The following is a 24,098-nucleotide window of genomic DNA, read 5'->3' as shown; positions in this document are numbered from 1 at the left end:
TGGAGCCTGTTACTTGGTTTCCCCTTGTATCACCTCTTCTTAAGGGACTCTTGAAAGTTAGTTTCAGAAACTGGTTCAGAAAACTTATCTACATCTCTGCTCCAAATATTTTGTAACCATTTCACTTCAGTGAAAGAGGCCAAAACTTTCTTAAACTTCCATTTTTATTTACAGTGTGATAATCAACACAGCATATAAACTCACAAGGACTGTATCATCCACAAGTCGTTCTTGCCTCTTAACCCAATCAGTCAATCACATAATATACTTACCACCTAACTATCTTCATAGTGAGGAATAACACATATAACCAGCCACCATAACACAGAAAATCTCTATGATTATGGAATTACCACTTCTTGTTAACTCTTTTAAATATTAATCCTTTTTTTGTTTTTTTTCCCCCCTTTTTAAACTTCCCCTCTCCTACTGTATTGGCAGTAACTATACCAGTATTAACAAGAATGGTAATTACAAGGAAAATGATGGAAATACAGAAGGTAATAAGGAAAAGGGAACTCACCCAGAGCTGAGGCAATCCTCCCTGGCAAGCAATCTCCAAGAGATGCTGCCTCAGTGAGGGTCAGCCCTTAAATGAGGTCTCAGAGGAGGTGGAGTCGAACTCCACCCCTCCAGGGAGCACAGCTACATAACTTTCACCTGTGCTCCCACAGCTGACCCCACACTTGCCTCAGCTGATTAATCAGTGGTTCACACTGTGATCTCCCATACACCTACAAATTCTCCATGTTTTTCCTAAAACATCTCAGCTCTCTCACCTTTTATTATTTTTCCCATAGGAATACTGTACCTCTACCCAAATATGAGTATATATATATTATATGCTTTGGCACTGACAACTCTTCTTTCCCAAATGATGGGAAATTATTATTTTCAACAGGACAACTCCTAAGAGATTCATGGACAGTGTATTATGCTGCTTCCCCCCAGTGTCATACCAGTACTACTTCACTTAGAGAAAGACTGCTAACCCTCTTTGTTTCTCATTAAGACAACTCCCTAAAGCTATAATCACTCTGCCAAAACTCACTTGCTATATATAACAGCCATCTCCAGGTCAGAAGACAGAGAAGCCCAGCTCACACTTAGAGTCTCCAGATGGAAGGCATAGATGTATCTTGCTTGGAAACGAGAATTATATTCAGCTGTAAGTAGCATACTCTTAAATAACCACACTTCCCACATTTTTCTTTTTTTACATTTTTATTTATCAAAGACAGCATAGCTTTCATATTTTGAGTGACCAGAAAGATCCCAGGATGCTTTCATAGCTAAGGTAAGCTTAGCTAACAGGTTCATTGCAGAATACATGATGGTTTGGAGTAACACAGTGCAGTCCCTTGCCTTTGTTATGACTGAGTGAGCCGGTGTCAATGACACTGTGGACAGCATGAGCCAGGGCCCTCAGAAAGAGAATATACTGTTGGCTACGGACCATTACTCTTGCAGGAATGTGCTAAGAGTTCCAAACTTGTCAAAGGAAAATTTGGCATCGTACTTAACTGAGAGGCTCCCTAAGATCAAAGGTCTGTCCCCACCACTGAGTCAGAACAATGTGCAGTGTTCGAGCTCTAGAAGTCGTACACATACAAACCAAGCGTTATTCTTCATGCTGTTTAGATGCACGTGTATTTTGACTGGCATTTACACAGTTGCATAAAGGTCAAAATATAAAGTTCTGCAAACTTCTGTTTAATATTCTTATTGAAGCCTAAAGGATTAAGTTTAACTGCTCATGTGTTTCAACCAAAACAAAAGCTGATGACATTGGAAAGTAAACTAGATGTGCCATTTTAATTCCTTAGCATTTTATAAACAATTTTTGGTATACCAAGAAATATTTAGTGCAAAGCACATGCTTAGCTTAAATCCTAGACTCAGAGAAAAAAAATATAAGCAAAACTAAACTGTAAAATAAAAGCTCAGAAAAGAAGCTGGCTTATGTAATCTGCATGCCCACAGAAATATAAAAAGAGGAGGAGGATTTTTCCTCACTAAAAGCATTATTTTGGTTTTGTCTTAAGAAACCTTGATGTTTTCTTCCAAAATAATGGTACCGACTGTTACATTTTGGGTTTGTTTAAAGGAAAAAAAAAAAATAATGTTACAGTGATAGGAACAAAGCGTCTGCATCACCTAAAAACAAATACTTCAGCATTCATCATGAATACTGCAGCAAGTTTATACTTATGATCAACGCTTCCTACATTGAGGGTAAACCCACTTTGTGTACAAAAAGGTAGCATCCAACAGAACCAAAATCTCAAATGAAATCAATTAAAATCCATGGGATGGTTAAGAAACTACAGTTTTCCATCACAAACTTCCATATCACCCTCAGAGGTTTGCCCAGGCCTTGTTTCAGCTCACAGCTGGGAACTGAAAGTACAAGAAGTACAACTAAGAGAAGAGTTAATAATGATTTTGTATAATTTCAGTTTGGAAATACAGCATAGAGACCAGGATTGCTACAGAAGCATCCATAACATGGCCATTACAGAGGCAATACTGAAAGCTGCCTTGTTAACCCCGGTAACAGTGCCCTCATTGCACAAATCTTGTTGGCAGCAAAAGTATTCAAAATTATCCAACTGGTAGTATACAGCAATATCATTCATATTGCACTGAGACAACTTCCAGCAGGAGGACGTTCTCAATTTACCTGCAAAAAAAATTAAAAAGATTAAGAAAATATTGAAAGCAATGCCATTTGTTATACAGTTTCGAGATTGAAGATTAGATTAGATCAAAGTCTCCTTCCTCCATGACATGAGCTTTAGCAACAATCATCCTGGAAAGACGGCAGCCCTAAAATCAGCACAACAGTCTTTTAGGGCAGAAGGAACCAGCTGGGAAACCAGGAGATAGTTTCACTTTTCTCGTTGCTTCATTTCCAAGGGACGTGCACTAAGACATGAGCTGCCAGAGCTGACTTAGTGCAGCACTCAGCCAGCAGGTTCACCTAACACAGTCTGTGCTCTTATTCCTGCCAAAAAGCCTGTTCTGTGAGACTGTGGACATCCTCATGCAAGATGCCAAGTGCCCAGTAGGGGAACTCCAACTAGAAAGTGATTAGCTTCAGAATGTCTTCATTTAAAACAACAACAAGCAATTAAAAGGCTGTGCTGAGTAACCCACAACCCAAAGGAAGTCTGCCTTTCAAATAGAATACAAACTCCAAAACTGTGGATGAATAAATACTTTGTTACAGAGCGAGAGTGATCCTTAGCTGAGGTATTTATCTAGCACCACATTAACCCCATCTTTACATCAGAAATATAAACTTTACAGTGATCACAACAAATGTCCAATTCAGAAAAGTTTTCTCCCCTCTATGCCTTCGCTTTCATGGGCTCATCCACTTGGATTCCTCAGAGGCAACAAGCTAAAACATAAGGTGTGCCAGCCACACACTCAGTACATAATGAGACATCTGTATACATGTTAATACATGTATACTTCAAATATCCAAATCATAGCAACCTGTATCAGTTGCTTGGAAGTCAAAATACACTGACTGACTACAAGCATGACCTTCAAGCTTATATTTGCAACCTTCTTTTGCAGAAGGCTAAGAAATTCAAGTTATGTCCAGCTCAGAAGTGCACAGACAATGAAAACAGATACAGCAATGTTTACCTTAGGTATGTAAGTCAGTGTACCTACCAAATCTCATTTGCAAGCAAGTGTCTTCATTTGATAAGCAAGTGCTGTTGGTCTTGCACAATGAAGGGCTGTTCTCACAGTGATAGCACCTCAGGGCATAGCCTAAGAAAACAGAGTTTTGCCTTACTGAACAAGCAGCACTGAATAGAAAGATGAAGTAACAGTGGCTGCATTTGACTGCCACAAAGCACATTTCTGGTTGTTAACCTAAACTCAAGCTGAAATGCACAAGCTTTTGTCATTGCACACATTGAGAATGGCAATTTTGCAAGTAAGATTTTGAAGTATGTGCTTTACATATTTCATTTTAAAAAGCACTCATCTTTATATCCCCTGCATAATTATTTTTTGCTTCTTCTATTTAAAAATCAGATTTTCCAACATGACAGATGGGAGATATTTTTTACCAGAATTGTATTCTGTTCTTTTATCTCTTGTTCTTTTCATTCTACCTCATATCTCCCTTGTGCTATACTCCTAAATTCTAAATTATACAACAGGAATTCAATATTCCACCAACAAAACAGCATATTAAGCAGCAGCATGTTCTGCACACAGCTCTCTGCTCTGACCAAGGACAATCAGCCACAGAAATGAAGCTCTGCCTATAAAGTTACCCTCATTCCCTGCAGCAACATTAAATAATGCAGGCCTTTCTTGTTATTTTTCTCTCTCAGACATTGTTTCCATGATTCCTTCACACACTGTCATAACATTCCATCAGCAAAGAGCCTCCATTATACTCACCAGAACTAGAGAAAGCGAGCAGAACAATGCAGGCGGTTAGCAGGACACAATTCATCTTGATCATGCTTCTTCCCTGTTTGGGGGGGCACAAATGGATTTAAAATACTCATTATATTTAAAATATATACAGAATTGCCAAAACACATAGTGAGGAATCAAGGTTTCAGACAGGAACCAAAGTCATTGGCCATCAGAAAATCACTGAAAGAGACAAAAATTGACTTTCACCTTGATGGAGAAGGTTTCTTGCTGGGCTCTGGGCCCGGAGCCCCACTGGCTGCAGTATTGCTGCTCACAGTGCCCAATACCAGCTGTCACCTTCTGCAAGATGGGCCCTGTGGTCCTGCATGTCTCCTCTTTTACAGTAATTCAATAATAACCCCATAGCCACCCCATGCTCCTTCCTTCCCTTTCAGGGCTGTTCGAGACCTGTCTGCAACACAGGGCTGCTTGCACAAAGCACATCTGGGTACAGAGAGACACTCTTGTGGCAGAAGGACCTGGTATTTTGTTTAGCTTCAAAGCTCAAGTGGGATTTGATAATCCCAAAGCACTGCAGGAATTCAGATAACAAGTTTTGCCATAAGACTGCAACGGGGCACTGACATCACAGCTCTTGACTGCACTTGTTCTGCTTGGAGCTACTTCTGCACGCAGTTAAGAGGCCTTAGTCACGGGGCAGTAGAATCTTTCCCTCCCAGCAGAACTTCAAAAGGTGGCTTTGTATTAAAACAATACCGAAATCCTCCTCAGTCATAAGCCAAATAAATAAACAGCCCTTTCCGCCCTCGGATGCAGGATGTGATGTTTCCCAAGATAAACCACTTGGTGCGACTCCTCCCGAGACCCCGCACCCGGGGCGCTGCGGGCTGTGCCAAGAGCCATCTTAGTGCGACCCTCAGCCCCGCGACACGGCAGGGCAAGGCTCAGCTTTGCAGCTCGGCAGAAGCGAGTCACGGCAAGAATAGCGAAGGTCAGCGTAGCCAGCATAACGGCTTTGGCGGCGGTAACGCTGCAACGTACCTGCCTTCTGTGATTTACATAGAAATTGGATTCCTAAATTGTCCAAATCGCAGTTTTCACTGGAGCATCCCACCGTCCCCCGTGACACAGCTGTCCATAACCCGCTCCGCATCCCATCGCACCGCCCGTCTCCGGGGCGTTGCAGCACAGCCGGGCGGTAGCTGCATCTCTGCCCTACGGCGCAGCCTATCTCCATACATACACACACACACAGCGCACTGCGGTACTGCCGCGGACCCATCCCACAAACCCCGTCCTCCCCGTTCTTATGGAGGTCGGCTGCCCCTCACCGCCCCCAGCCCGGCAGCTCGCCCCCCTCCCGCACCCCGCAGCCCTCCAGCACCCTGCCGCAGCGCTGCGATGAGCCGAGAGAGGGGCACTGAGCATCCCCGGGCGGCCCGCACGCACTTCGACCCTTACCGGCTCCGCAAGGCACCTCCGTTCGGTCCCGCACCGTCTGCAGGCGGTCGGCAGTGCAGGGCTGAGCGGATCCGTCGCTGCCCGCCCCGAGGGCGGAGCTGCGGGCACTGCCCGGTGGGGCTGCGGCACGGCTCACGCACAGCTGGTGCTGCACTGCTTTAAAGAGCTGACCTCCGTGCCAGCCATACTTATCTACGAGCAAAAGTCCGTAGGACGCTTGTGCACGCAGTTTACAAACTATCAGAATCTAAGACGTTAAGACGATACTTAAACAAACAATCCAAAAAGACCCAACCACTAATTCATTATTTCACTTGTGAAACGTTGTGGTGAGGAAACTGGCACCGTGGAACTTGAGTCACAGCTGAGAACGGGCCAGTTTTCCCTTCTTGAAGTCCTATAAAACAGAATTTCCATTGTGGTCTGAATTTTCCACCCTTGCACATTCCTTGCACAGATGACGAACGTTTCTTTCACCAACGATCAGAATAAACCCTGCAGTGGCACAACTTAAGCAGCAACCCCTGGGTGTGTTGCTGCTAAATGGCACCTGCCTTGTTTTCCCCTTGCACGATGCAGTCAGAGCCAGAGCAGAAGGCTCCCTCCATTTAATCATGTCAGTACAGGTCCAAAAAAATCCCAGTGAAATCCTGCAGCAACAATAAGCTGGCACTGAAAGCCTCTTTAAGTATAAGGTCTGCTTCAGTTACACATTAGCACTGGGTGTGCCTTTAAATACATACTGGGTTCATAGGCATGCAGCGAGGCCCTGTGGACAAGAGCCCCAGTTAGGAGAGCGTCAAACTTTCAGGATCTGGTCAGAAAGAACTGAAAGAGCTTCAGGCTGAATCTAAATAAACGATGGCCACCAAAGAGATGGGCAGTGCAGCATATTCAGTGTTCAGCTTGTAATGAGCAGTTGGCAAGTGGAAGCCCTGTAACATTTTCCAACGCTTCCACCCAAAGTGCTGCATCACCCAGAGCACTGTTGAAATGCCATCTTCCTCAGTGGGATCCCAACAATCGCTTCTCTCTTTCCCAGTGAAGATTTCTGCACGCACACATGACTAATGCCTTGTTTTCTTCCACAGTTTCAGCTGCTTCACTTTCTGTACCAACTTGGCAGAAGTTTCAGTTTTGGGTAGGATATGTGAGACTGACACACGCCCTGTTTGGACTGTGCACGACCAAGAGCTCCAACAACACGGCTTCTGGTAACTCCAGGCAATACATTGCTGTGTTGAAACAGCTGCCTGAAGCCATCTTATAGAACCACCTAGAAATGCAGCTAGTACGATAACAGCAACCAGCTGTTCTCCCCACCTCAGTAGGTTTGTACTTCATACCTGCTGTTACAGGAGCCTGGAGATCGCCAGCAGCAATCAGATCATGGGCTGTAAGTGCTTAGAAGCTAACAGGACTGTGTTGTCCCCTATCCTGCCTTACACAACAGTATGCAAAAGTTACACTTCCCTTGTAACAATCAAAAGGAAAAGGAACCCTCCCACAAAATCGTTGTGGGAAGTGTTTCTACAGAACATAATGACCTTGGTTGCTAGAACCTGCAGATCCTGTTCCTGACTACGGTGTGGCCCTGACCTCACAGTTAAACAGTTAAACAGTTGCTAAAACACACAACAGACAGATAGCAGCAGAATAAGCTCTAGTTCTGCTAAATACTGGTTTCCCAACCTTTATTCACCGATCCTTTTAACTGATGATGAACCTTCTGTTAAGAAACAGCATTAAGCCATGACCATTTCCAACACATTCTCTTCTAACAGTTAATACTGAAGGGGTTTCCAAGTGAAAACACGTCTAACCTATTCTAGTAATTCACACTGCTGTTCAGACTTCAGTGAAAAGCAACTGTTTTCTTTCGTTTTATTCCTCTGCATGCTTCACCTGAAGAACTGTTGCAGGGGTCCCATTCAGTATTCATTAGTCTGCCACTGTGGAAGATGTATCCAAATGCTGCGTGGCACAAGAGCAAGATGAGCTCATTGAGAACCCAGCGACTATGACAATGACTTCTGGGAAACAAACAAACAAACATTCAGGCTTTCTGTAACAGCTGTAGCTATTCAGCAATTGAAAGATCCAGTTGAAACAACAATATAGTGGTATTACTCATCGGAGTTACTAATTCTGGATGTGATAAAAAAAAAATGGATCAACTACAGCAAAACCAGTTACCAGTTTTGTTCAAGTCTTGTCAGAAGCATTCCCACGTAACAGCTCAGAGCAAAGAAGGTAGTTAAGTTGTTTATTAATGACAACGGAAATAAAATTAAAGTGATAAAGCAAACAGATACTTCTTTAAATATAAAGATTCTAGTCATCTGGTGTTCTGTCAGGCTCCTTTGTTTTTAGGGAGGTGGGGATTCAGGAGTTGTAGTTGCAAAAACCCACAGAGGATTTAGGGAAACATGATGCTTCAACATAAATGTCAACTAGGGCAAAGTCTGAACAGCAAACATCATATAATGAAAAACTCAAAACATATTTACAAATTCATACTTTGTAGTCATTGAGAAATTTCTCTACTGAGTGGCAGATGATGTGTGTGCACTACATTCTGAAAAGGCATTATTCAATCAGAGTCATTTAGCGTAAAATCAAGCTGACAGACAGATTGTCTAAAAATAAGGCCAGTTTCACTCCAAATTTATCTGACAATCAGAATTTTCCGGTGGTTCTATGTTAATAAAAAGAGCGTTCAGAGCACCTGATCTAACCCAAACGGGATATATCAACCAACCTGAAAACATCATTTCTAGCAGAAATTACCAACAGTAGAAACTCACGAGAAAGGACAATATACACCTCTTTTGCCTCTTTGTCTATTGCTAATTTCAAATGCCTGTATAAAAACAACCCCCCACACTGTATTTGCAATGTGATCATAAATAGGCAATGGTTTAAAACTGCAACATATGATTATCTCAGACTACCACGCTGTTTTGCACCCGGGGAAAAAGCAAACAAAACCCAAACACCTTTCTCTTTTTTCTACTTCCTTCCCTCCCCCCCCCACCCCCCCAGCACTTTCAAACCAGGAAAAAAAAAAGAAGTTACACTCTGCTGAATATTAGAGCTGGCACCAACATTCATGCTAGTTGCCCTGATGAGCAACAGAAAGTTCATTTACAATAGTCAGAAATATTTTTATGCACTAGCCCCAAAGAGTTCAGCTTCTGAAAACAGTTTTGGAAAGAAGTCCCAATCAGGTATGATGTGGGCAGCGCCCAGAAGGTGCAGGAATGTCCATCACTCTACGGCGATCTTCATATTCATCAGTGTCTGTGGAATCTTCGTCTTCATCCACTGCATATTCATTATGATTTGTTTCCTGATACAAGACACGTTCATATTTGATTAAAATCCTGTATTTCAGCAGCTTATCAGAAAGCACAAATGTCTGCCCAGAAAAATTAGAAATCTATATTATCACATCAATTAACTGAGGTAGATACTGTACACAAGTCTTAAAAAAGAAGTTCCTTAAAATTATAAAGCTTAATTTACACTAGAGATCATTTTGCCAAACTACTTGATCTTCAACTCAGTACATTTTCATTAGCCTTAATTATTCCATACGTACAGCTGTGTAGAATCACAATCTGGAACCAGCTTCCCTAGCGACTCATTTCTTAATACTAGCAGTTTAAAAACAAAGGGTCATTACTGCCTTTAAAAGTAGCGGTAGAACAAAAGAGATCAAACTAAATGATTTTCACAGTCGGATACACTGTAACCTCTTCCATTCATAGTGGAAAGTGTTTCTAACTTACTTGTATAAGCACGACCTCTGCTGGCACTTTCTATTATAGCTACCGGTAACGCGATGTTTCAAATACACTTGGTCCCGTTTTTGAAAGGCAAAATAGAGGCCTATCCCTGAGGAAACACTCGGTGCTTACACAGAAATTTTAAGCCCTATCTGAACTAGTCACTAAAAGAGAGCTATGCAAGTCGTACAATAAATAAAGCCAGCAAGTCTAAATGCTCCAAAACAGTCAGCAAAATTAACTCACAATCTCCAAACCACAATGATAATTAACAGCGAGCTAAATATCTTCCTGATTTCCCAACTCATTAAGAGAGTTAGTGAAATGCATTTCAAGTCACTACTGAAGTTTAGACACACAATTATATTCTACTATTAATATTAATGGTCAGTGAGAACAGGAGGTGAGAGAGAAAGTCCAAGATAAACCCAACTGCATCTTTGCTTACCATTCGTGCTGTAGACACCTTGAACGTTGGACACACCATATGGAATCTGGGAATTGTAACATTAAAGAATTTTTCCTTGTAGTAGAGGCAGTGGAAGGTGTAATACCCCTCCATATATCCAGATGTTGTGGAAAAAGTAGTACAGCTGGTATACTCATAGACTCTCCCTGGGCTGATTATTGGAAACTCCCCTGTTGATAAGATGTTAGATCACAGTAAGTGTTGATGCATAACAGTATTTTAGCACCTTGCTAGAGCAGCAGCACTCTGTAACATTCAGGCAGATCATTTCAGATTCTAGTAGCGGCAGAAAAGATGCTCTGTAACTATTAGCATTAAAAAGAACTGTTTGAAGAAAGACAGACTATCAAGATGTTAAAACCACACTTGCAAAATAACTTTAAAGATCAAACAGATGGATGCACACATCTTTCCTTCAAGCAATGAAATTGTGTTGATACAAACCACCACATCACCATAAAAAATGGCTAATATACACATTATGAAACTTACACTTAAACACCAGAACATCCTCCATTAGGTTTATAAAAGTAATCTTTTGCTTACCAACTACTCCAGGACCTTGAACTTCTTCTACATCACCTTTGGCATTCGTTATTCTCCAGTATCGACTGTCCAGCTGACAAGCCTTCTCAGGAAGAGCATCTTTGGACATTTCAATTCTAGAAGCCAAACAGCACATTCAATGATTATGTAACTATTTTCATATACTTTTAAGGGTTTTGGCAGTCTTGGGTATCTCTCAAAGCAGACTAGGAGACAAAAACCCAACAACTTACTGAATATAAGGTATACTATTAGGTATAATAGGTACACTAAATCAGTTGCCAGTATCCACTTGCATGTCTCAGCTCTTTATCATTATTGCTCCCTTTCTGAGTTACCTGTAACTTTTTTACCTCACACATCATGTATTTTACCAATTACCAACTTGACAGATACCTTATCTTCCTGACTAGGTAACATTTAAATGGTTGTTTTTAACTAAATACTGCATGTCTTGCACATTCAGATACATTCAATTAATTTCAGTAACTTTACAAATTTATGTGCAGTATTCAAAAAACTAATGATGTGAACTCTGCAAAGGTCCTTCCTGTGGTGTTTTATGTTGCTCGGTTATTATTCTTACCTGATTCTGTAAGTGAAAAAATAATGCGGTGGATGTACAGAACTGAGTTCAGGTAGAAAAGATGTGGATACAGAAACGGTAATATCTCCTGTGGTAGCAACACATTCTTTATCGTGCACATACCTACAAAAAAGAAAAAGTTAAATCTGCAAATAGCTGTGAACATCCAATGCAGAAAACACATGATTAACTAATCACTAATAAGAGCACTGCAGGGCTAGATTTTAAAGTGATTCTGAGTTTTTCATCGGGTACTTAAGTAAATGATATACACAGCGTCTTCATCACATACACTTCACAAACTCATACAGCTATGTGTCTCTTTCTAACTGCATTAATGCTTGCACTAAGCTATGTATATAGTTCCCATCTGAAATCAGTGAAGATATTTGGTTACTAAGGATGTGCTCTTATGTTGGGTTTCTGTGGAATAAATAGCAAGTCCTAAAGTACACTGAATCTCAGATCAAGAACTTGGGTCCTGTAGAACCCCAGTTTGACAAAACTAAGGTTCTTATACTCAGAAGAAATTATATGATTATTTAAACACCAGAACAAGTCCTGTTCATTTACTTATTCATTGCACTGTTACTTTAATAGATCAGTTCAATGGAACAATTGCTGTCTTAATAACTCAAAACAGCCCTGCAGCTGTAGCACATGCATTGTAAACAATAAATAATATGGCATTAGCTAAGCTTCAGAACAACCATTCTGCAAAATTCCAGTTTCTCATAAGTATATAAATATATATATATTTAATTACCTTTTAAAGCTGTATCTGCAATATTTCATGCACTCCCTCCTCCCCCCACTATTAGCTTTTATATCCAATACCCATAACGACTTATAAAGAGGTCTACATTCTAAAAGAAACACTGACATATTGCAGTGAGGCTTTAAGTTTCGGTCACAATACCTGAAGATCTGGTCTCTGATGATAGGATAACCACCAGTTACCACTTTGTTTACATAGGATGTAAACCATTCCAAGTAAGATGTACCTATTTGTCAAAGAGAAGTGTTTGTAAGGATAAGCAAGTTTACCACTAAGATCATTTCCATAAACAGTATGACGCAAAAACTTAATTTCTAATATTTCACAATAAATACTCAGACTTCCTTAGATGAGTTAGCCAGTATTCCAGTCCATTCAACCTAGTAAGCTCGTTTGGAGCAACCAACCTAGAACTAAGAGTACATACTCCAGAAATACCACAGCAATTGAGGAAAATCTTAGCTAAGTGTTTTGCATTATAATCACAATTTTCAAACACTGGTGTCTCTCATCATGTTTTCCTTATAGTGACTGTTCTACCATAATTTGAAGGAACACTAATTTAGCAGAGCATTCTTCTTGTATAGCTCCTTCCTGCTAGTCCACGTACAAGAGGCATGCAAAGCTGCTGGTGGATTTATGAACTTAGCTTTGATAGGCAAGTTTTCACATCAATTCTTTCTAAGAAATCTGTTAACAAGTTGCAAAGTTTCCCTTTCTTTAGAACAGGGACAAGGCACAGATATACTCTGCACTCCCACTACACGCCCATAAGAGTAAACTTAAAGTCACTCAAAACAAGTTGGGATTCTCCTTAAGGTACAGCCATTGCTTGAGAAAAGGTTTTCATACCTCTACAGCCATTATTAAGGAGCAGCTTTATTTCTAAGCTGACAGTCAAGTTGTCAAATTTAACTTTCAAAGAAACGAGTCTTATACAAGAGATACTGGCTCTATTTCTAGCCATAAATTTTCCAAGCATTGTGATACAGAGTTCAGTAGAAAAGTACACAGAGTTCTTCAATTGTTTGTCAATATTAGTCACACAAAACCACACGTAATGTAACTGAAGTAGTAAGAAATCATTATTCTAACATTCACTGAGCTGCTATTGAGTACTGATCACTCCTCTTAGACTTTTTCATGTACTTACCACTTCTTTTTAGCAAGAGCTATGTGTACTGTGAACTTAAGGAAGTCTACGTTTATTATCCTCCTTTCTATCACTAATCCACAAAATACAAACTGTTTATAAAGTAACTCTGAACAGAGAAAATAGACCAGTTTACTCTACAACATTCAAGAAAACCTACTCTACATCATTCAAGATGACTGTTGTATAAGCTTCCTCTCCCTCCTGCAACATGCTGAGATGAACCCAAGTGCAATCAGTACATTTAAGTACTCAACTCCATAAAAGCAGCAAGCTCAAGGAACAATATAAATAGGCTGAGGAGTAGCTTTAAGGCATCATCCTCAGGTGGAGAGAAGCAAGTAACCAAACTATTAAACCTGAGCTTTTGCTGCATCTTTCCTCTGACAATCCTAGGGCTCAAGGTCCGTTCTACAGTATGATCTCTGTAACACACATTTTGGATTGTTTACGTCACATTAAAATTACTTCATATTATCAATCACAGCTATTTTTTGTCACAAAATATTTTTGAACTTTTAACACTGTTGCAAAAACTACTGGGGAAAAAAAAAAACAAACAACTCTTTGCGCCCACTTGGATGTTATATTTAGTAAGCACTTACATCACACCCATGATGGCTATTTTACAGCCTCTGCTCATTTTGTTAGACAGGTTAATACACTGCAAAACTGGTATACAAGGCACAAGGAAGGGCAAACTTTAATAGGGAAATCATTTCAAGTAACCACTGATGCTTTAAAGCAGGTTGGACTTAAAAGCACCAGACAAGGATTTAGAACACTTGCTTTGTTCAAGTCAACTGCACTGCACAGCTTGATTTCATCTGACAAAAAAAGGCATCTATTTCCTCACAGTGCAATTAAAACATTTTGGAGAGTATTTTATTCTGAAGTATTACCTGTAATGAACATATCAATAGCAGATGGATTGCGAGCCATTTGGTCCTAAAACAGAAAGGAGGTTACAGATGTTTTAGAAAGAAAGCATTAGACTTGCAAGTTTAAAACTTAAGATCTGAAATGTATCATAGGAAACGCCTTCCCTATATCCACTAAACCAATAATCTTGCTTCTTAATTCATCATTCTATCTCAGTCAGATTTGCAAATATACCATAAAGAACACAAATGCCTGTCCCTGAGAATGCTCAGCTGATAATTACACACACAGTTTTGCTATACCACTAAAGCTCACAAGATTTGAGGCATCGTTAAAGAAAGAGAGCAAACAAATTATGCCTTATGTCTCCAAGAACAAAAACTATAAAACCTCTGAGTAGTCTGCTCCACTTGTTCTTTCTTGAACACTGGTTCAACAACATCCACTGTAAAGAGATTTTTGCCTGTGTTTAGATCAGGTTTCCATTGCCTCATCTCTGTCACTGGCTTCCCTGGGAAAAGTTGTGCTTAATTATGGCCCATTATCAAGTATTTCTGAACACCGCTAAAACCTTTAGAGCCTTCTTTTCTCCACACCAAACAATCTCAGCTCCTGTACTATCATACTCCTACCTGAAAAAAGCAGAGCTACACGTTACATAAGCATGCAATAACCTTTCAGATTCCAGCACATTATCCAAAAGTTTTGAATACTTAATATAACATGAAAATTTTAACATCCTTCAAGTAATCCGTTATCAAAACACTCCCTACAGAACTCATTGCTACATGCTTTGAAAATACAGAGCCAGGAATTCCACAGCATGAAGAAGACTTTCTCTTCTTTGCTCATCCCACTGTTGTGATGGGGGTGGTTAAAGAAGGGGATGGGTGAAGTATTTTTAGGTATAACATTTTTAAGCTTCAATAGTAATAATAACGCCAATCTTAAAATTTTACAGCTACAAGAATTAAAAAAAACCCAAACTCGAATAATATAGACTATAAAGGATCTGCTCAAGACGAATTCGTTCTGTCACTGGAAATTAGGTCTTGCTTAAAACCAGGAAGGTTTATATTTATTACATCTAGAAGAGGAGATTAAGCATATCTTCCATAGCAGAAAAGCTCTTCCTCCTTCAAGAAACTAGAAGGAGTACACACCTGCCATAGTTTCAACAAATTTAACTAACATAGTCCAATACAGGTAATTCCACTAGCACAATCTTATGAAAATTGCTATAGCCATTTGGAAACTGTTATAGACATTAATGACTTCATGCAAGTTGCTTTGCCTTACTAAATTCTCCATTCCTGGGCTTTGATTAAAATCCAATGGAAATTCAGGGACAAGTAACTAGAACTAACATGCTGTCTTATGCCATTCACTTCATGCTGAGTTTCACCATCATCAAACATGAACTATCAACCATTACAGATCTATATTCACGAGTATAAGCATATCCTCCTTACTGGACACTGATAGAAGATCTCATATTTATTCCTTCCTTCCACGCTTTCCAGGGCCATGTACTGACTCAGGCCGGTATGAATGCAGAAAGTCAGGGGAAGACAGTGTTTCAGACCTAGTCTCTGCTGAAAGCCCCCAGCAGCTGTGTCAATATCCAGCAAGTCTTCAGAGCGGTAATGGTTTGACAGTGCCATACTTCCCATCAACCTTAAGAGACAAAAAACAGATACGTAAACAGAATGGATATAGACAGAAGATATCACACAAAATGCAAATATAGACAGCTGGGAAAAAAAAGAGGAGACATTTGGAAGGACAATATCAAAAATACATGAGATTTCTTCTTCGGATACATTAAAAGTTTACACAACAATGTGCAATACATCAATTTGGAAAAAGACCTGAGGTAATAGAGTTCACGCCATTTTTGCATTTGTAAGAATACAACAGATTTGAAACAACAGCTTTCTCATATTTTTTTTATTTTTTTTCCTGTTTGGCAGAATTTGGCTGACATTCTCCCAAACCTCTGAAAGATGAAATATTTTGCCCAAGGTTCATTAGAGCAAGAAGTTGATCAAAGTAATGAGAAAGTGCTTAAATTCTAATGCAACAGAGGTACCTGTTAGCCACTAGAACTCCATGGTTTATCTATCTGAACAAACTAGACTGGGCCACTGTTAACAACTGAGTACTCTTGATATGGTATTTAAGAAAATATTCCTAAGGCTAAGACCAATTAGTCCTCCAATATGCGGTCTTTCAATAATGTCATTTAATAGGCTAATGTGGACTGGATTATAAATTGTGTCAAGATTGCAGCACTAGAAGATAATCTTGACTTTATAAACAGTACTTCATTTTTCTCCTGTTCCCCAAAGAGATAAACAGCCACAACCTTCTCTTCCTTATGCAAGTAAACAAACTTGTAATCTACACCTCCCCACCCATACTCCCTTCTAATTTGCCTTACACTAATGTTCTCAGACGCAAACTTTTGCACACACTAAGCTTTTGCTGGCATTATGAAAGCAGTGACTCATGGCACAAGCTGCCACACGTCTGTATGATCTAAGTTGCTCCTACCTTGGGCAACAGGTTCCATTCCTCTCATTTTTCCATATGTAGTCTTGTTAAAATCCAGACAAAGACTCCCAGTGTCACATACCAGTGACTGGCAAACACATCTAGACCCAGTGTCCTCCATTTTTGGTCTAACACACCCATCCCGTGAACTCACTAAATTCTTTCTCCTGGATCTGATCTTGCAAGTATTCAAGTCCCACTACATAGCATGAACTGTGGGGTCAGCAAGCAAGCCTGACCCAAAGTAACACTGTATCTTCTACTTGCAGTGTGACACCCTTTCTTATTCCAAGGTCCGACATGTCAGAAATAACTGGTTCACCAATGGGGATTGTCAGGAAGTGTTCAGGCTTGCACCCTCCCTTTGAGGGCGCAGCAATAGAACACAGCCCACTGGCAGTTAATTGAAGGTCAGACCCAAATGCATGTGTCCCTTGCTGCAGCCCCTCCACAGGCACACTGCTCATCAAGGCAGAGTGTAGTGGGAGTAAAAGAGCAGTAGGGAGAGCAGAACACACACAAGCTGCAGAGCTGCATTCTGATCACTTCCAAGTGATCAAATATAGTAAGCATTACGAGCCATATTTGCATTCATAAAAATTTTTAGTCATCCAATGATCAACAATAATGTATTAGCAGTTACTAATGACCATTTCTTAGTCTATCAGGTAACAGAAGGAAGGACTTTAAAAATGGAAAGAGGTGTCTCATTTAAAACCTACACAACTAGGCAGGACACTACCCCTCCTCTGAAAAAAAAAAAAAAGTATTTTCTAAGGAAGGAAACAAAACCAGAAGTCATCCTTATGCCTGCATAGAACCATTTCCCAAATACCCTCTGTGCTTACAACACCAGAATTAAAGGAAGCCATACCTGCTTTATTAGCGCAGGTTTTGGCAGGGCAACATGAAAGCTCCACCCAGTAGAGACACTGCAATGATTTGCCCCAGCTTTTTATCTTTTGCTAACACTTGTGTTCGCTCATTAAGCACTGACCTGCTAAATCTTTTCGTAATTGGAAGATACAAATCCATTGCACTCACCTGCATGCTAATGTTGATGTAAACGGAGTTCTTAGTTGCAGATATATAATCATAAAACCTTCTACTTGGAAAACTTAATTTGCAAAATTGACATTTAGATTCTACTGAGAATGACTGCCCGGTTTGGAAGTTATTCCTTAACCATTCTTAAAGAACAAAAGTTACCAAATCATGAAGACTGCAGCCTGAATCTAGTCCGCTCATGGAACACAAAGCAAAACTTCAGGAAGGCAGCATGCAGTGGTATGTTAACAGTTTGAAGTTTCAGATATTGAAAAAAAAAAAAGGTACTCAAGGAATTAGGATTGAAGTGTAAAGAACAATTAGAGCAATAAGAAATCCACACTACATTTTCAGTTACTTCTAAGATTAGAACATAATCAGCTGTACAATCAGTATCATTTCAAGTGATCTCTCAGTTATAATACGTTCAATGTTTCATTTGTCCTGGTCAGCAGACATTTGGACATTTTAAAAAAATACAGAAGATTGATAAATTGATAAGTAGTTGCTGTAGCTTACCCAGGAACAACAAGCTTCTGTCCATTATGAATACGGAATGAACATCGATAGTCATCAGGGAGTTTGCAGCCAATCTGTGCCTCCACAGCATCTAGATCCTCTTCCTGCACACTCTCTGTGTACAAAAAGAAACAGAGTATTACGAGGCAGTGTTAGAGGGGGGAATAAACAAGAATATATACTTCAAAGTATTTTGAAACTTGTAATTCAGAGAAAGTGAACTGACAAACATACAAGAAACAGTTGTGTAAAAACGTGGTTCCAAGCAAGTAGCCAGAATCACTGCAGATTAAGTATTTTAAATACAAAGTATGAAATTAGTAAACATCTTGATCAAACAAACAATATTTAGTAACTCCTGTACACCAGGAGGCACAGAACTAATACTACATAAAATCTGGAAGGAGACTGATTACATTAACTGATTATTTAATACAGCACCAACCTTCAGCCAGTGAAATAAACCTTTCCCCCACAATATTGCTATTAGCTGACAGTCAGGAAAAATTACTTCAGGGGTTGCTTCTTTCTGTTTCCAATCCAACCATTAACAGAAAAAAAACCCTTGGCTATGGCCACCATTCATCTTGTACATGAAGCATCAAACGTGTTGAGTGAAATTGGGGAATTTTCACATTCAATTATCAACAGAAGGGTGTAGGGAATAACCATTCTTATATCTACACACACACACTCCGGGGGGGGGATTTTGCATGCTCAGTTATTGCGAGGCATCAGTTAACAGTTCAGTGATACAAAGTGCGTACTAATGGTACCATAAATGTCTGAGTGTTGTAAGAGTTCCTGCTAATGCTTTCCAGCACTACTCAAGTGCAGAAATTGAACAATTCTAACCACCTTTAGTAGACAAAAAGAAGCTTCTGAAAGCAAAACAACGGTAAATTCGTTCACTTCAAGACTGCCTACGGATTGCTACCAGCTTTGCAAGGGCTATACATGTGGTGTGATATACTTATTTACTAGAAGGGAGAGCACATCTCTTTCACTTCCAGGGCTCCAGTAACTGATGCACACATCTAAGACAAAAGCAGTATAAAACTAAATAATAAATAAATCAAGTGGCATCCATGTACTAAAGCAAGCAGGTATCACACTGTACCTTTCAAAGAACCAATCATCCGAGGACACCGCTGTCCCAGGTATTTCTCTAGGTCATCCCAGGCTTTTTTCAGTGTAGCATAATACTGGATGTATCTTCCTAGATCCGAATACGTACTGATGAAGATAGCTTTCCAGCTCTGATTTCGTCGAATTTTTTCCTCACTAAGTAGACACAAAGAAAGAACTTTTAAACACCAGCCTAAATATTTTGACTTGTAAAACCAACTTGTTAATTTTTGTCATTGGCAGAAACAGTATGTGTAATATTAAGCCAGGAACACTTCTCAGTCATAGGAAGCCACACCAGTCTAGTTAATTTTGACATCTATTGAACAGCAACTTGGAACAAATTTAAGATACATTTTTAGTACTCAGTATAAGGAAGTATGGATAAACAATTTCTTTAAAGGAAGAATATTGTCTAGTACCAAGTGTTAGAACTGTTAAACAGCTAAACCACTTTGCAGGCCTTTAAAAATCTTAGTTTTTGACCTACTGCAGTAGTCAAATAAAGGAGTCATGAACTCCTCTATTTACCCAATAAAAAGGATTAAAGAGCAAACCTGATAGTTAAATAAGAATGCTGTATGCTATCCAGAAAGCCAATTTCTGAAAGAATTACTGCATATTCAATTCTGCTCATGGGCACAACAGCAGATTACTCAAATATTGGCTGCCTAAAAAACGCTCACTGCCATCTGACAAAGCATGCTTGCCTCCAATAGTCTACCATTGTGTAAGGATAAAATTCAGCTCCTCAGATTCCAATAAGCATTCTGAATCTGAAAGTATTATACAGCTCCATACACCAGCATAATAATTTAGCAATTGAGATGCGTTCTCTTGAGGAAGAATTGGAGGGGGGAAGGATAGAGGGGTGTAGGAAAAGATTATATTTGATCGTAAAATTAGAAAAACTAGAGCAGTTTAAGCTTATATTCACCCTACGATGTAATTTGTAGAGATTTCCTTCAATCTTGATTACTTAGTCTTCCTAGGTGGAGGGAGACCAGCATGTCAGAAACTAACCCTATAGTATGTTCTTAGTAGAGCCCTGACTCCCTCACCTTCCCCATTTAAGTTCACATTAAGAACTTTTCATTAAGCTTTCATCAATGTAACGTGTGCAATAGCATACAAGACTTTTTTGTTTTTCCTCAAGAGAAAGAAAGGCTTAAGGCAACCACACTTACTCTGAAATAAGCCAGTATTTCTTGCAGTGTCTTTTCCACAATGGATCGTGGCTTGATAGCTGATTTAACCTCCGACTCAAATAGCAGCAGCTATAAATACAAGATCATTACACTTGATTGCAGAAAAGCAGCAAACTAAACAGGGATAAACACACACCAGTAAACTTTAACTTGCTTTCTCACGAAATAAATGAGAAAGCTTGACAGTTCATTAGCTATCCCTTTTAGAGTTATTCTTACAATGGTTAACCATTTCCATCACAGCTGTGTAAGCCATGCACTACTTTTCTAATGGAAGTATACGCTTTGAGAACTGTCAGCAATTAATTAATTTTGTAAAGCAGGTCAGCCTGCAGGTCTTTTCCAATACAAACATAATTGGAAAGATTCGGGTATGATCACAATCCACCAGAAGTAAGCATTCCTGTAGTGCAGGCCAGTTATTATGTTTGCTTCCTTACCTGAATTGCCCATCTCTACTGTAAGGTGGAATGATACAAAGATGATAACAGATATTCAAAAGGTTATTTATAATGAAAAACTCACCAATATGGACACCTTCGCTGGGAAATGCTGAGGCAATCTCTAAGAGATGCTGCCTTAGTGATGGTCAGCCCTTAAATGAGGTCTAAAGGAGATGGAGTCAAGCTCCACCCCTTCCAGGTGCACAGCTAAATTACTCTCACCTGTGCTCCCACAGCTGACCCACACTTGCCTCAGCTGATTAATCAGAGGTTCAGGCTGTGATTACCAATTTCCCATACATCTACCTTATTTTTTTTCCCCAACCATCATCATTATATTGGAATCTCGATCAGTAAGATACAGAGCTCGCTCTTATGAAGAGCATACATAGCTCTTTCCATTGTGTTACAGGTAACATTGCTGCTTCAGGAAATTAAAAGAATCACATCTTGCTTTCAAACAAGAAACTCTTCAACACCTATTAATGGCTTGCACTTGGAATTTCATAGTCATCCCAGCAGAAGCCCACTAGAGACACAATGTTGATTCATGGCTGCTCACAAATAACAAGACCTTGACATCTGGCAATGTGAGAACTTCATTTGCAACATTCTGGAAGTTTATTTGTAAATAAAACCATCTTGAAGTTAAATTTCTAGCTGAAATCTGTTATCTTGGTGTTACTGGAACAGGTTGCCCAAGGGAGGTGGTGGAGTCAAGAAAGGCACAGATGTGGCCCTGAGGGACGTGGTTTAGTGGTATGGCAGTGGTGGGTTGACAGCTGGACTCACTGATCTCAGTGATCTTTCCAACCTTAATGATCAAGCAAGCCCATAATTGCTTGGAAGAAACAAGTCACTGTGGTAACTGTGTAACACGTGGCTTCAAACATGGTCAAAGATTCAAGTAAAACCATTTTCTTTGATTACATAAATGTTGGGATTTTTCATTATTTAAGGACCACCAGGCTAACTAACCTGTGGAATATAGGGGGAATGAGACTGTCTGCGATAGCGTATGTATACATGCCACTAAAACAAAGACAAGAAAACCAGAGATGTCCTCAATTAAAACCCTGAGTACCACGAACTGAAAGCTGAACAAAACTACCATTACTGAACTTACAAACAAGAAACCTAACCAGTATTTAATTGACCTTGCATATTCACCTCATTTCATCAAATACGTAACAAAAACAGGCATTAAGCCTGCCTTCATTCACTATATTGCTATAAATTACTAAGCCACCTCCTCTGAATTTACCCAATTATCCCGCTGTTTAATTTTTTACTTCCATTATGCTTCATCTCTTTCCTGCTGCCTACTTAACATAAGGCTCCCTGATGCCACCCGCTTTCCTCACTACAAAAACAACTGATAACCTTCTATTCGATTCACACACGTTCCCCTCTCTATTGAAGCACTGATTTCAATCACTGTGATTCACAATCACTTTATTGGTAAGGTTTTAGCTAAAACTCTATTCTTATCTCAGCCGTCCGACCTGCAGCTCTGACCATCCACCAGGCACGGAGCAGCTTGCAGCTCTGGTTCACGTTGTGCTGATCGAGAGGTCCCTCCTGTCTGATTTAGTCTGGTTTTCCCCATCCCCAAACAACAGCCCATTCAGATAAACCGCCTGTACTGCTGGCAACAGAACTGCCCTTTGTTTGCCCACACATATCAGAGTTTCAGAGAATTACTCATGCCATTAACTCAGCTATTGGTTCATCCCCCACTCGGTAATTTAAATACAAATAAAAACAACAGGTAATGGGGGGGAAATGGTGAACGTTGCCTTTCGCTTAACAAAACAGCAGTGCTGTTTCAAGCTCTCAGTGCTTTAAGATGCCTTCTCTAGAAGAAACCAACCTTTCCCCTGCACAGCGACATATGTTTTTAAGCACCGTGCCCTGCTCGCTTCTTCGCCTTCATGTCTCTCACATCCCCCACAGTTACGCTTCTCCTGACCCCGTTTTCCAACACAGCGATCCCAAAAGTTATGCAGCACCAGCCGGCCCGAACGTACCGAGACCTGGGAGTGGAGCACACCCCGACCCACGGCCCAGCGCTGCGCGGGGCCCGGGGAACGCCTCCAGCGCCACCCGCACGATCGTCCTTCCCTCCCCCTGCCTCCCGCGGAGCCCCGGGCCTGGCCTTTACCTCATCAAATCCCGGTAGTCGAGGAAGCTGAGGATGAGCAGCAGCGGGTCGGTGGGCAGCAGCTCCAGGCTGAGAGCCGGCGGCTCCATGTCCAGGGGCGCCGCCATCTTGCGAGACGTCCCACCGCTCCGCCGACGGGGCCGCCCCTCGTGCCGCTCCGTTGTCGGCGGTAGCCGCCCCGCAGCGCCCCCTGCCGGCCGGTACCGCGCTTTGCATCCCGCTGCCGGCTCAGCCCCGTCCCTGCAGCGCCTCCCGGTGCTCACAGGCCGCCGGTCGCACCTCACAGAATCACAGAATGACCCGGGTTGGAAGGGACCTCAAGGATCATGTAGTTCCAACCCCCCTGCCTGGCAGGGCCACCAAACATACACATTTACTAGATCAGGTTGTGCAGGGCCCCGTCCAACCTGGTCTTGAACACCTCCAAGGACGGGGCATCCACAACCTCCCTGGGCAGCCTGTTCCAGGGCCTAACCACTCTTCTAGTAAAGAACTTTCCCCTAACATCCAACCTAAATCTTCCCTCTTTTAACTTAAAACCATTTCCCCGTGTCCTGCTATTATCAGCCCTTTCCAAGAGTTTACTCCCCTCCTGGGAGTAAGTTCCCTTCAGGTATTGAAAGGCTGCAATGAGGTCACCCCGCAACCTTCTCTTCTCCAGGCTGAACAAACCCAACTCCCTCAGCCTGTCCTCATAGGGGAGGTGCTCCAGCCCCCTGATCATCTTTGTGGCCCTCCTCTGGACCCTTTCCAAAATCTCCATGTCTTTTTTGCCCGGCACTGTCATTCCGCTAAGGAAACAATTCCGGAGAGTTTAACAAGGGACCAGGTGTGATAATTACATATCGCAGCCATCATCAAAGGAAACATTTCTAACATCGCCTATTAAAAATTCATAATCAGCCTTAACATTGTGAATGATACAATGAGCATGAACACCTCCAAATCTAC

The 24,098-nt window shown here is 40.8% G+C and overlaps 2 protein-coding genes across 5 annotated transcripts; both read right to left on the bottom strand.

Moving 5' to 3' along the window:
- Window positions 1-1,205: 1,205 nt before the first annotated feature.
- On the bottom strand, window positions 1,206-8,652 carry LOC107314402 (CD59 molecule (CD59 blood group)). 3 transcript variants are annotated; one of them, XM_085549961.1, is made up of 4 exons: window positions 7,224-8,652; window positions 4,435-4,507; window positions 3,688-3,789; window positions 1,206-2,683 (listed from the first exon to the last, which is right to left on the bottom strand). In XM_085549961.1, the coding sequence occupies exons 2-4, from the start codon at window positions 4,496-4,498 to the stop codon at window positions 2,490-2,492; spliced, it is 360 nt and encodes a 119-aa protein (XP_085406087.1). In that variant the 5' UTR covers window positions 4,499-4,507; window positions 7,224-8,652; the 3' UTR covers window positions 1,206-2,489. The 3 variants fall into 3 exon arrangements, with proteins under 3 accessions (XP_085406087.1, XP_015719078.1, XP_015719077.1); XM_015863592.3 differs by lacking the exon at window positions 7,224-8,652 and adding an exon at window positions 5,458-5,916; XM_015863591.3 differs by lacking the exon at window positions 7,224-8,652 and adding an exon at window positions 5,878-5,916.
- FBXO3 (F-box protein 3) lies at window positions 8,130-23,277 on the bottom strand. Of its 2 annotated transcripts, XM_085549960.1 has the most exons (12): window positions 23,148-23,277; window positions 20,520-20,609; window positions 19,325-19,488; window positions 18,205-18,319; window positions 17,636-17,689; window positions 15,555-15,759; window positions 14,103-14,148; window positions 12,189-12,273; window positions 11,270-11,392; window positions 10,684-10,799; window positions 10,117-10,307; window positions 8,130-9,229 (listed from the first exon to the last, which is right to left on the bottom strand). In XM_085549960.1, the coding sequence occupies exons 1-12, from the start codon at window positions 23,252-23,254 to the stop codon at window positions 9,104-9,106; spliced, it is 1,422 nt and encodes a 473-aa protein (XP_085406086.1). In that variant the 5' UTR covers window positions 23,255-23,277; the 3' UTR covers window positions 8,130-9,103. The 2 variants fall into 2 exon arrangements, with proteins under 2 accessions (XP_085406086.1, XP_015719076.1); XM_015863590.2 differs by lacking the exon at window positions 17,636-17,689.
- Window positions 23,278-24,098: the final 821 nt, after the last annotated feature.

Source organism: Coturnix japonica, chromosome 5 (assembly GCF_054131305.1).
Source record: "Coturnix japonica strain WE chromosome 5, WE-NBRP24, whole genome shotgun sequence".
NCBI classification, from domain to species: domain Eukaryota; kingdom Metazoa; phylum Chordata; class Aves; order Galliformes; family Phasianidae; genus Coturnix; species Coturnix japonica.
This window is presented reverse-complemented; position numbering and strand designations above follow the sequence as displayed.